Here is a 13539-nt window from a genome sequence, read left to right on the forward strand (position 1 = left end):
GTTGCAGATCGAATCGAGAATGCTGTGTTTATTGCATTTGTTATTCAGTACAGAATATTTAGATATTCATTGTAACATTCTACGGTATCGTATTATCTTGCACTAAAATGCAACCAGTTTAGGAGCATTTTTGTTCAGTGATTAAATATTAAATTTTTATCGCAAAAAGTTTTTTTTTTACATTTTGAAATTCTTTACACGTGACCTTTACATGTTACATATTTCCCAATACATACACTTACAATGTACGATTTTACTTAACTTACTCTTGGGATCGATTGATGTTTGACCTCTCCTCTAATACAAAAACTATACCGTTTTTCACTTTATCAGTAAGTTATTAAAAAATTAAGTTGATTTATCTTTCCATTGACATGTGAAATAGTCGTATTCCCTAAAGGCCAATTAAACTCGAAAACTAAAGTAAGTTTTAATGCATGTTCGCAGCATTAGTATATAACTATTTGAACTGGTATCATAAAACTGCCACCGGTCAAAGTTTGCGAAATCAGTAGTCGAAACAGTACAGAAAATAAGAACGATTGATAATAACAAATATAACTAAATCAAGTAAAAAAACAAGTAAGACAAAGGAGACACCAATTTCAAAATGAGTCTTGAATTTCGAGGGGAAGACTCGTCAAGTTTCAGGTGAAAATTATAGTAATATACAAGCAAAGAGTATAAAAAATAAATAAATTTGTGAGATATTATTAAAGTCCATCATCTAGATCTGGATGTATCAGAAACAAAACTTTTTTCAGACAATGATGAGGTGTATTTAATAATAACAGTGTTCCAAAAGCCTGTCTCTAAGGCAACCATTGCGAGTTAAGAAGTCAGGATCTAGCTCCGGCATACTTCAACAACTGAGAGATATAAACACCAAATGTAGCGGAAGCTAGTAAATAACCCTACAAGAGAGGAGAATTTATAATTTTATAATTTTATAATAAAAATAATCACTGTCGGTAAAATTAGATGTATAGGTCTAATCAAAGTGCTGTAAGCACTGGAGGTTTTTTTATTCTTGTGAAAATTGTAACATGAACAAAATTTCGAAGATTACATGATGTAAAGTAAAATTTTTATTATACATTTGCATTTTTCATATTTAATATCAAGAACTGCTTTTTCCTTAATATGTATAAACTGAATTCAATCTATGTTTCTGATCCAACTTCTCACACAAATTCAAATTTTGTTCCATTTCACCTTTTTTCCTAATAATTTTTTTTTAAACTGTACGAAAGTTAATTTCCATAAACAATAGTAACAGGTTATTTATTTTACTCAAATAAAACCCAAAATGTTTTCAAAAAACTTGACACTTTTATCAATTTGAATTTTCCCACTAATTTTACTTGATTAAAATCGCTGATCTTCACTTCCTTTTTATTAATGGTAAACTATTAATAAAAGGATGGAGAATTTGACTGATAAGTGTGTTGAATGGAACATGCTTAACACATGTTATGCTTCTTGACACATTACTGCTAGAACTACATTAACAAAATTCAAATCTATTAATAAAAATCTTTTCAGAGCCAAAAAGGAGTCCCTCAAATCTTCAGATGAAATGAAAACTAGATCTCTATTCTATTTGCAGAAAATTATAGAATATTATTTAGTGAGTAATTGCAAGAAACATATTTACTGGTTATAAAAGAGATATTGAAAGATATAAACTGAATTACATTTGGACTATATTTTTGTGTAGTGTTCAGAAATAGTAGGGAAGTTCCAGTAATAGACCGGCGACATAAGGTATTTTGAACGTGAAGATCAAAACCCCCAAAAGGAAGGAAGCTGTGTCAGTACTCTCTTTAATTTAATTTCTAGTTCCGACGATTGGTTTTAATATTCTGTTCTTTTCTATCAAGGTTATTTCAACTTTTTAAAAAAGAAAACTCCTTACGGTGTATCCATCTGCACCATGAAAACTGATTTGTTCAACGTGTCATATTTTTCCCTTCCTCTTTTGTCTATCCCGGACTGGACTTTTTATGAGCAACTCGGTGGGTGTTTCTTGAAAACCAGAGGATGCTTACTTTACCGGTGCACCTGCTCCATGCACCTAGTTTTTAGTGGAGTCCGATTTGCTCATTTACTATTGTTGCTTTGGTTGCTTCATGTTCCATGTTGTGTATGTCTGTTTTCCATGTCTGGTTTTTGTCCCTGGATTACATTCTTTTTGATTTCCGCTAGAACCTTGGTTCTCTTGGTTATTCTTTCATACCATTTTTTCTATATGGATAACAGTACAACATTATGTTTAACTAATTTTCATTTTCGTTATGGTACATGTAAGTAAGTGGCATTATCTATTTTTCTCACCCCTGAATTACCAAAATATGGAACATAACACCTATTTCTCTGGTATGTATAGATTAGGGTTAGGACAAGTGCAGATAATAAATTTCAATCCAAGTTTAATAGCTGATGTCCTGATTTTTTTTTCAAAAAATGACGGAATAAAATTGTATTTGTTCAAAACTATTTGAATTACTGATTACACACAGAAAGTGACGACAAATGATAAATTCAACGAGCTAAATAAATAGTAAATTTATCGAATATTAATATTGTGTTTACATCCTTTATGTGTATACTAACAGTGTTCAAAGTTTGAATGACATTGATTCAATACATTTTGAGTTACAGATTGTTAAAGTAGGTGGCATCCACAACATTAAGTTACCGGAAACGCCTAATTCAATATGCTAAAATGTAGTTACATATTTATCAGTGGTCTCCATAATAGAAGGTGCTCGTCTTCAATATGCATATCCTTTCGGAGTCACAGATTGCTAAATTAGGCTAAACCCTTTTGGTTTTCAATTAATTTCAACAAGTCATCAACTTTTAGTAGTAGTGGTCATGTTTTCCATAGATAAAAATTGTTACGGATATCCTGACAAACTTTCATGGTATGTTTGGTTACAATCCATCCTGCAAGTTATCTAAGAGATTTAAAAGAAAAAAATCATTTCATGACCCACAACTCATTCATTTGTCAACGGATCTTTCTGAATATTTCGGCATACATGTAGGTAATCCCATCATGCTGAATAATTTTAATCCCTGCAAGATTTTATTTAAACACAACTATTTTTGAGTTATTTGCATGATTCTTCTATTTAACCCCTATGGTCTATTTTCAGTAATGCTTGTTATGTTTTTTTAGCAAGATCAGAAATACCCACAGATTATTAAAAATATTCTACATTACATTCATGCAACGTTTTGTTTTAATCCATTCAGTAGTTTCAGAGGAGAAGATATTCAAAGTTGGAAATGTAAAATTCGGGGAAAAATCTATTTCAGGACCAACAACTCATTCATTCGTCAACAGATCTTTCTGAAAATTTTGGCATAGGTCCGTCCCATCACACTAAACAATTTTACCCCTACCAGATTTTATCTAAACCCAACTGTTCTCGAGTTATTTGTAGAATTCTGCAATTTGACCCCTATGGTATTTTTTTAGTAACGCTGGCCATGTTTTTTTTTAGCAAGATCAGAAATTCCCATGCATATATTGTTAAATATGTTCTGTATAACATTCATGCAAAGTTTTTATTCAATACATCCAGTAGTTCTAAATGAGAAGATTTTCAAATTTGGAAATGTAAAATTCTGGAAAAAAAATCTATTTCAGGACCTATAACTCATTCCTTTGTCAATGGATCTTTCTGAAAATTTCGGCATAGGTCCATTCCATTATGCTGAAGGATTTTACCCATACCAGATTTTAGAAAATTAGGCTAAACCCTTTTGGTTTTCAATTAATTTCAACAAGTCATCAACTTTTATTAGTAGTGGTCCTATTTTTGACAGATAACAAATTGTTAAGGATATCCTAACAAACTTTCAAGGTATGTTTGGTTACAATCCATCCTGCCAGTTGTCTAAGAGGAGATTTAAAGGGAAAAAAATCATTTCATGACCCATAACTCATTCATTTGTCAACGGATCTTTCTGAAAATTTAAGCAAAGGTCCATTCCATCACGCTGAACAATTTTACCCTACCAGATTTTAGCTAAACCCATCTGTTCTTGAGTTATATGTATAATTCTGCAATTTGATCCCTATGGTCTATTTTCACTAAGGGCGGCCATTTTTTTTTGCCAGATCAAAAATCCCCACACAAGAATTGTTAAAAACATCCCAAGGAACATTCATGCAAAGTTTGGTTACAATCTATTGAGTAGTTTCAGAGGAGATGTTTGAAAAAGTTAACGGGGGACGACGACAGACAAAGACAGATAACGACAATTGTCACATAGTGATGGCAATAGCTCACATGGCCTTCCAGCAAGGTGAGTTAAAAATAAAAACAATTCAAGATTTTCAAGTTTTTACTGTCACTACTTCTAATTGAATGAATTAATTTCACAATAAACATCTACTGCAAAATTTCCTATTTGTCAGCAAGTCCTCAATGATCTATTTTTCAAAATTGTACAATAATATTCTAGAAGCAAATAAAAAGATACTGCTTTAAAGAACAATAACACAATCCTGAGTTTTGTTTCAGAAAGTCGATACTAAAATTAGAGTGAAGAGCAAAGAAGATGAAATGTTTTACATCCAGTCAAATATTCATAAAAAATCATCATCTGATTCCCTTAAAGGCTTTTGACCATACATATCCGGTTGGAATGATACAAAAAAAACCAAAAAAAAAAAAACATTAAAAACCAATACATTAATTAAATTTATGAGCTGCAAAAACTATAAGTTTAAAATTAGCCATCGGTGATGATATCCCCATAGAAGGAGAATTGATTAGATATATAACAAATTTTACACTTAACACATTTTTGTTTAATCATAAAGTTTAATAGAAAAGTGAAGGATATAGTTTTTAAAAATTTACCGCCACAAGTTAAATTTCAATAATTATTTAAACATTCAGTTGTTTTAGTAGTAAATATGTAATAAAAATTACTATGCTACAAATTACCTTGCTAATTTTGCTATGTTCAATCTTACCCAGTGTTCTAGGATTTTTTCAGAAATTGATGTTTCCTCAGGAAAAATCCATATAAAATCAACTTTCCCACAGTCAATGACTGCTTTCCTAACAAAACAAATCCTTACAGCATATGAAGTTTTCAACTTGCAATGGGGAAAGTGTAACTAAGTACCTAACTTTCCCTGATCCAAATTTCACTTGCCCTGGGTAACGGGAAATAGGAATCCCAGAACACTGCTTACCAGTAAAAAAATTTCTATAATAAAGTACTGCAATCTCAACAGAGTACACAAAACATATTACAAACAACAAATCACTAACAATTACATGTCTAATCTGTTGCAGTCTATATTTACTCATTGCAAATGAAAGTTCCTATAAAAAATCTATTTTTAACATTATTGAAGGTCATATTGTTTTCCTCTAATATAAACTGTGCTAAATCAAACCGTGATGTGCACAACACTTACTAGTTCAACCAAGATAAAATAATGTATGGCTATTGTTTTTATACAGTATTTCAAACAGAAACATCATCCATCAAAGTACTCGATAAATACAATACTAGCCTCATGAATAGTGATTTAAAAAAGAAGTTGGGTAAATTAACTTCTGTTTTTTTCTCTTTGTTCATGAAATAAAGCCATATTAATTATTCTAAACAATAACTACTGTAACTAGCTGCCTTCATGGCGAGTGTTGTACAAAAAAAAAAAAAAAGACGCTAATGATGCCGATGTCAAGGTTTTAAATTACTACTGTTTGTACATCATTCCCATACATCACTGATGTGTTTCACCACTTGTACTTGAAATTCATCCTAAGCAGATATTTCATGTTACACTGTGCAATGTCATAGATAATAAATCTGGGATTTTGGTTAAGGAAATAAATTTGCAGGACTAGACACAGGCTAAATAAGGTTGTTAAAAGGTAGACTGTGAGAGACAGAGTGGAATGGCTACTAGACCTGCTTTCATGATGGTGACTAACTAAGGTGAAAAAAATTGTCTTTAATTATTAAGGCAAAAGCTAAAAGTGTTTTCTGACCGAAAAACTATCTTTTCATTGGTCCCTGTCACTTTAAATTTTATGATTGACCGATTGTTAGGGTTTAACGCCTGAGCAGCAATATTTCAGCTATATTCAGGCGATCTTTAAATTTAAAGGTTCTTAATAAGAAAAATCAATCAATTTCAAAAGGTCATATTTTTTTAAGTTCATTAGTATTTCAAAGATTTCCAACATACATCTTTTGTATATAGAGACAATCAGCTTTTTAAACTTACATGAAACGACCTATAAAGGATTTGTGAGAATTACTACTGTCATCAGAGTGCATATTATAAAAGGATACTCATTATACAAAAGACTTGAGTTTTTGCCATCAGGTTGTTGGTGTCCTTTACCCATTGGTATCTTAACATCATCCTTATCATTATAAATCATACTAGGATCTGGTCCAGTCCTTCCAATACCTGTAAATTAAACAACATGGATGTAAGAACAGTCCATTGATTGATTGTAGTTTACTGCTTTATCACAAATATTTTGCGTAATTTATCTCTTATATGCCACATGCTAGGGGATAGGCAGTAATTACCAGCTTGCTAGGTTTTGGTATGATTCTGCCATGGATCAAACCCCCCATTCCTGCACTCTAAGTGAGCATCCAAACACTGGGGTAACTCAAAGGGACAAAAAACGAGGAGTGTTGGTGACATAAAAATGCCTTGCCACACTGAACCTTGAATAGACTATCAAACACTCTTTATAAATGCTTGAAAAATCTCCTGATTCAATAATAATTTAATAACATATAAACCCCTTTTAAACCAAACTTCAGTAAAATAAAACAATGGCTTTATTCACTGTTAAGTACAAAATGCTATATCAAAAAAGACTGAAGAGAAAATGGTTTGACTTAAAGAAAATTTAACACATATTCTTCTAAGAATAGAACTTGTCAATGTCAATTCTTTGTAAAAATGACCTGTAGATTTGTGTATAATGGATGCTATGTTGCAATGTAAACAGTACAAGTCATTACCTTTTGTACTATGCTTTCCTTTGGGTAATGTTGTAACATACTCTGATCCAAGTAATTCATACCTGAAAATTGAAGTTCCTCATTGTAACAAATGATTGTACTTTAAAGCAAAGTCTAAGACTTGGCTTTGGTCAGACTCAATCAAGGTAAGCACAATCATGTGACAATTAAGGCTATTCGCTACGGTAATTAAACAAATTTACAGGCAACAATGGAAATTGATGATTTTATTTACTGATACCCACTTCTACCAAATCATTTAATATGAGTCTATTATTTAAACTACAGCTGTTAGCTTTACATTCCTTTAACACATTTACAAACATGACAACAATGTAGATATCAAGGAAAGCATCATACCATTATACAAATACAATACATTTTGTGGTCATGGAAAAATAATTCAAATGGAATGACCCATCATAGTCATAAATGTCTTTTGAAAAAACATGCATATACTTACATATTACCCAAGGCAACTTCACAGAGCAGCATTAGGCCTGTTGGATCTGCTTTAGAGGTACGGCAATAGTTAGCACTCTTTGATACCATATCAGCAAAGTATATACCTTTACCAAACATGTAACCAGTCTACAAACAAAAAGAGTTTTTATTCTTTAAAACTATCATAGATACTGTAATGCACTACTAAAAATGAAGTTGCATGTTTTGTCATGCTAGGTATACCCCATCCATTCAGGAATTGATATTGGACAGCAACCAGAATCACATACAATGTATGCCCTTTACCTATATATGTAAAGCCACATACCAAATTTGAAATGAATCTGCCCAGTAGCAGCCAATTTTTGCAATTAAAATTTCCCATTTCATAGTGAAAAATTGCAAGGTTCCCAGTATCAGACAAGTCAAGAAGAAAGTTGATGCAAGTAATAAAGCCAACACAATCCATCAAAATAAATTTAAAATCATTTGTATGAGGGATTCACAAGTTTAAGCCAATGAATTTTATGGGAGAAATGTATTGATTTATATGTAAAATATCTTAGGTTGTGACATGAAAAATTCTTGAATTCAGTTTATACTGTATACTGCTAGCGAGTCACCTGACATTGGATTGTCTCCTCTTTAATTTGAAAGTTGGTCATTAACATGTATTAGGCCTCTAGGCCTGGGTTTCATGAAAAAAATATCAAATTGAGAATTTCCTCAAATCTTCAATTTCCAGAGGCCGGATTGGTCAAAATTTGTGTTGAGGAAGGATTAGACGAAAACCTCAATTTGAAATTTTTTATGAAACCAGGCACAGGTAATAATCCTCATGTGTACACTGAAGGTTTTTGTTAATTTGTGTTTGGGTTGGGCACTGGTGCATTTGTTGTGTTTCACCATATCCTTTCTTTTTTTCAATTTTAATGATTATTGTCATATTTATGTATACACTTACCACAGGAGCCTCTGGAGGAGCTATACGCAGACCTTGGGATAGAATTCCAGCAAAGTTTGTTGTTCTTGAACCGTGCCATAATAGCTGTTTATTGTGAAGATCTTTGAAGGGAGAGTATCGTGCAACCTCACCTTCTCTCTCTATCTTAAACACCTATAAAGATAAGGATACTAAGTAAGAAATCTATTAATCTGCCAATTCTAATGACAATTAGGTTAAATGATTTAAAAATATATGATAATGTTATTACCATTCATGCAATGCATGTGGCAGACCTGCATCGCATGAATGGTAATATCAAGAAATAATTTTCAGAGGGTAACATAATTATATCTTAACAGTTGATAAATGATTGCTCATCAATATAATAAAAATATAACATCAATTTTATTGGTCCAAACCACATACTATGTCCATACAACATACCAAGTTTCATAGCATTTGGTTCAATAGTTTGAAAGGAGTTGCAATGAAAATAGGAGGACTGACAAAAATATTTCACCCTCTGCAACATTGTGTAGAGTATAAATATTTCATGAATATATATATATATTTATTAAGTTATTATGTACAATAAAAGAACAGTGTTCCAATGTCCCCCGCGAAAAAAAGAAGTGTGGAAAACTTTAAATTCACTGAAATTTTCTAAGTTCAAGGGCCGAAACTTCCATAAAAATCAATCAACCTTAAACAAAGTCAAACTTAACCTGTAACTTCTCATAGAAAGACTACATACAAAATATAATATCAATTGCTAAAAGCATTACAAAAAAAGTGCTGAAAACTGTAAATTCACCAAAATTTTCTTAGTCCAAGGGCTGTTACTTCTGTAAAAATCATTCAACCATAACCAGAGTCAAACTTAATCTATAACTTCTTATACAGTGTGGGAAACCACCTCTCATCAGCTTGCCAAATACCAGTAGATGTGTATTTTGGGGAATTCTCATTAGCTTACACTCGAAAATTTGGCTACCTTCATTTGATTGGCAAGTTCCAAGGAAAGTTAACCAGCCAACAGGTTATTTAGTAAAACGTTCCTTAACATCAAACATTAAAAATATGTTCCCTACTTTTTAAGAAGTTTAGCTTGAATATGTCAAGTGAATTTTGGCATGATATACACAATTTTATTGACTTGTAAAGCATTGTTTACGATCTGCCATTTTGATTTACAGTAAACCAGATGTTCCAAAACCTATGCCATGGTCCCGATCTCGTATTAGTATTTGAACGAAATTATCTTGGTAATTTAAGATTTGTTACCTTGCAAATTAGTTGTTTATTGTCAAAATAAAAATGGACAAGAAGCAAATGATAAACATTTTCTTGTTTCATGATGTTGAATCTGTTGAAATATAATTTTATTTTTAAAATATGAGTTCAGAAATGGAGTACTTATTTTGTTACTGTAAAGTACATGAAAAACTTCAATGGGAGGGAATATTCGAAAATGGAAAAGTTTTTGATAAATTTAAAAACAAATGAAAAGATAGTTAAAGAAAGAAAAAGAAAGGCAGAAGATAGTCAAATCCAAGAGAAAACAGATGATAGTACAGAAAAAAAAAACCAAAAAAAATTGGCTAGTTGAATTTCTATTTGGCTAGCAAGATCAATATTCCACTAGCCAGAATGGCAAGTTGGGGAAAAAAATGGTTTCCCACACTGTTATAGTAAGACTACATACGAAATATAAAATCAATTAGTAAAAGCATTACAAGAAAAAAGTGTCAAACTGTAAATTCAATGAAATTTTTTAAGTCCAAGAGCCATAACTTCTGTAAAATTTATTCATCTGTAACCAAGTCAAACTTAATCTGCAATTCTTCATAATAAGGCAACATACCAAAAACAAACTTATTTGGTATAAGCATTACAAAAAAAAGTGTGGAAAACTGTCAATTAACTGAAATTTTCTAAGTCGAAGGGCCATAACTTCTGTAAAAATCATTCAACCATAACCATAAGTCAAACTTAATCTGTAACTCTTCATAATAAGGCCACGTACCAAAAACAAAACTGATTTGGTACAAGCATTACAAAAAAAGCATGGGACAATAAAGGGTATTATTTTCAAATACAAATATTGCTATCTCAAATAATAATATTTACCTCTTCAACTTCTAACTCATATTGGTTATGTGTTGATGCATGAGTATTCTTTACATATTCTACAAGCCTCTTAAATTCATCTGTAGATTTGTCAAGTGGCTGAGAAAAGATCAAAATTTCAACCAATCAAATTATTTTTTGCCATCATGTACCAAAAAAGCAAACCAAAAATTGGCTTGAGAGAATAACATTTGAAAGTTATGCACTAGAAAATTTCTTAAGTTGTTTTTAAGGATTTTTAATGTAAAATCTTGATTTCTGAATCCCAACAAAATGTACTAAAAATCATTTAATGAAATTTCAGTAAACCATGAACTGCTCCTTTTTAATAACATGGTGTTCTTAACCCTTCATGGTAACAGTCAGATTTTGACTAAGGATGCCTTGATAAAGGTGTACACATCAAAAGGCACCAGCAGGTTAAGTACAAATACAACCCATTATTCATTTTTGGTAGTATCTAATCCATTTTTACCTGAATTTCTGTCTTAAGTTTCTTGTAATGACTATCAATAGGATCTTCTCCAGCACTTCCTCCTTTCAACATATTGTAGGCTATCTCTATCTCCAGAAGATTGTCTAACATTTCTGTCTTAGACTACAATAGATTACATCTACATATAACATTCCTCTTGCCATTTGAGTATTTTATCACATTGGATCATCAAATTTGAAGAATTATTGAGTGATGTTGTTTTTAGCTGGAATGCTAAACTCCTGATATGTAAAAGTGTTGTTCATTGTCTTCATTTTTACGGTCAAGAGAAAAAAAAAACTTGTCTGATTAAAGGTAACCCAACCTGAACAATTTTTCTCCCTATCCTAGCACATTTTATTGCTTTTTTTTTTATTAAGTACCAGTACAAATAAAATTAAGACACTGCCTGTGATAAAATGAGTCAAGGTGTAGAAAAACCCACAGAACAAATGATGCTTTTTTGGTCTACACATGCTATATTTTTATGTGACAATAGTCCTTTCTGTATTTAGATTTGCAATTTTGAGAAAACTACAGTTTAACATCCCTCTAAAATCAACCAAATCATGAGTGATAGTTCTTGCAAAGTGCTATTGTCATGTACAATCTATATAAATTTTATTTCAAGAGTACAACACCAAAATGAAAAACTAAGGCTGTTTTTGAGCAAGAAATCACAGTAAATTTGGGGGGGGGGGTTGACATACATGTATCACCTCCAGCCTAATTTTTTTTAAAAACTGCTACTTAAATGCAGCTAAACTATCATTTTTTTTTTAAATTGAGCAGTATTTAAGAAAGTCAAGAAATCATCCAATAAGTGTCAATATAAAATAGATCTTTAAAAAATAAAATGATTTTACCTACCAACTTATCTATCCTATTTTTCATCCAAAGAACAGACATTTTTTCTTAACCTAGAGAGAATTTCTATGATTTTTTTATGACACTGTCATACCCATTGTCATATCAATTTACCTACGGATATGAACACTTATGATTGATCTACATATTAACACCAAGTAAATGATTTTTGTTTGATACATATAAAGATGATTTTTGTTGCATACTTCTTATTAGTTTGTCACTTGTACATAATAATGTTTTCCGATTCAGATTATAATTGTGCTAGCTCAAAAGAACAAATAACTCACAGGAAAACATGTAGATACCATTACTCTCACAGAGCAAATCAGCCAATACTCTTTCTCCATATGCTATGGGCATGGCAAATGAGCAGTAATTACCTATTTCAGAGTATTTATTCATACCACAAATTTGTTGCATAAAAAAATAATTTACTTTGACGATTTCAGCAGTGTCTAGAAGTGGGGGTTTCTTCATTCCGAAGTCATGTGGTACAAGAGTGTAAAATCTGTTAGTAGCATCTAAAAACTGGGTCTGTGTTCCACCTTTCTCCATCAACTGCAGCAATAAAGGAAATGATATAATAGTTAAGATTTTACTAAGTTATCGAACACAGCTGTTTAATTTTTAAGGCTGCGCACCATTACAAGAAAAAAAATTTTAAATGCATTCTTGTTCTATCTATTCATTCTTGCAGCATTCAATCAGCATGCAGCTGGTATCTTTAACCCTTACTTTCACTTGAGCATTTTTATATTTATTTTCAATTTTATACTGCTCACTATGAAATATGTGCCAGACAAGTGCTTAACTCACATACCTTAGTTAATTCTGTGAGGACTTTATAAGCTGATTCAATTTGCCTCTTGGAAAGTTTCCCTAGAGGCATCTTCTTCAAATCAATCTGTCAAGGGCAAAATTATTCATACATTAGTAAAAGTGTATTTACTTAATGGTTAATCAGCAAGAACAAATAAATTTACATCACAGTATTTCATATTCTTTCTAAAATTTCTCTTACATCAAGATATGGGTGCCACAAAACTTTAAAAATATTTATGACACAGTAGATACCATATTTTCCAGGCTATAAGTTGATGTGGAATATAAGTTGAATGGCCTAATTTTGACCAAAATCGATGAAAAAAAACATAGATAAGTCAAGGGTCAGACATGCATTTATATTACAGGTGTCAGCGGAGATCTGAGTTGAGCGGTTTGTTTTTAACAGCATATTATACCAGCATTGTTAAATTGTACAGTATTTTTGAATTAAATTAATATTTGTGTTTTTGTTAAAGTGTACTTTGTCAGCCAGTTCAATTATTTGTATTACATGGAGAGTCAATGGCTCTAAAGCCTGAGATCATCAGGTGTTCCAAATCGTAAACATGTCAAGTGTGGGCACCCATGTGTGAAATAAGCGGGAAATTCATTTGATGAATTGGTCATAATTACGAGCAGTAAATAATAAACAATATTACCTGGTATTGTGAAATACAATAAAAATTAATTGTTATCTGTAAATTTGACTGCAATTAGCCATTTAGATAAAACCTTAATGGTTAAAATTTGAGCCACATACGAAAGTGTTACGACATACCATAAATAGGTATAAATTTGCATATTAAAGGAATGCTAA

The 13539-nt window shown here is 31.4% G+C and overlaps 1 protein-coding gene across 1 annotated transcript in view; it reads right to left on the reverse strand.

Annotated features, from left to right (window-relative positions):
- Window positions 1–4344: 4344 nt before the first annotated feature.
- Window positions 4345–13539, reverse strand: part of LOC148625289 (poly [ADP-ribose] polymerase 1-like) — a 37499-nt gene continuing 28304 nt past the window's right edge. Inside the window, exons 19-27 of the mRNA XM_088568759.1 lie at window positions 12718–12801; window positions 12333–12455; window positions 11028–11150; window positions 10553–10651; window positions 8441–8593; window positions 7496–7623; window positions 7033–7094; window positions 6340–6460; window positions 4345–5850 (exon numbers count right to left, since the gene is read on the reverse strand). Of these exons, the coding sequence (XP_088424885.1) occupies window positions 5778–5850; window positions 6340–6460; window positions 7033–7094; window positions 7496–7623; window positions 8441–8593; window positions 10553–10651; window positions 11028–11150; window positions 12333–12455; window positions 12718–12801 (966 nt within the window). The 3' untranslated portion in view covers window positions 4345–5777. The remainder of the gene's footprint in view (window positions 5851–6339; window positions 6461–7032; window positions 7095–7495; window positions 7624–8440; window positions 8594–10552; window positions 10652–11027; window positions 11151–12332; window positions 12456–12717; window positions 12802–13539) is intronic.

The sequence above is a fragment of the Perna viridis genome, chromosome 2 (assembly GCF_037379345.1).
Source record: "Perna viridis isolate PV_CMFRI_1.1 ecotype Kerala chromosome 2, ASM3737934v1, whole genome shotgun sequence".
NCBI lineage: Eukaryota > Metazoa > Mollusca > Bivalvia > Mytilida > Mytilidae > Perna > Perna viridis.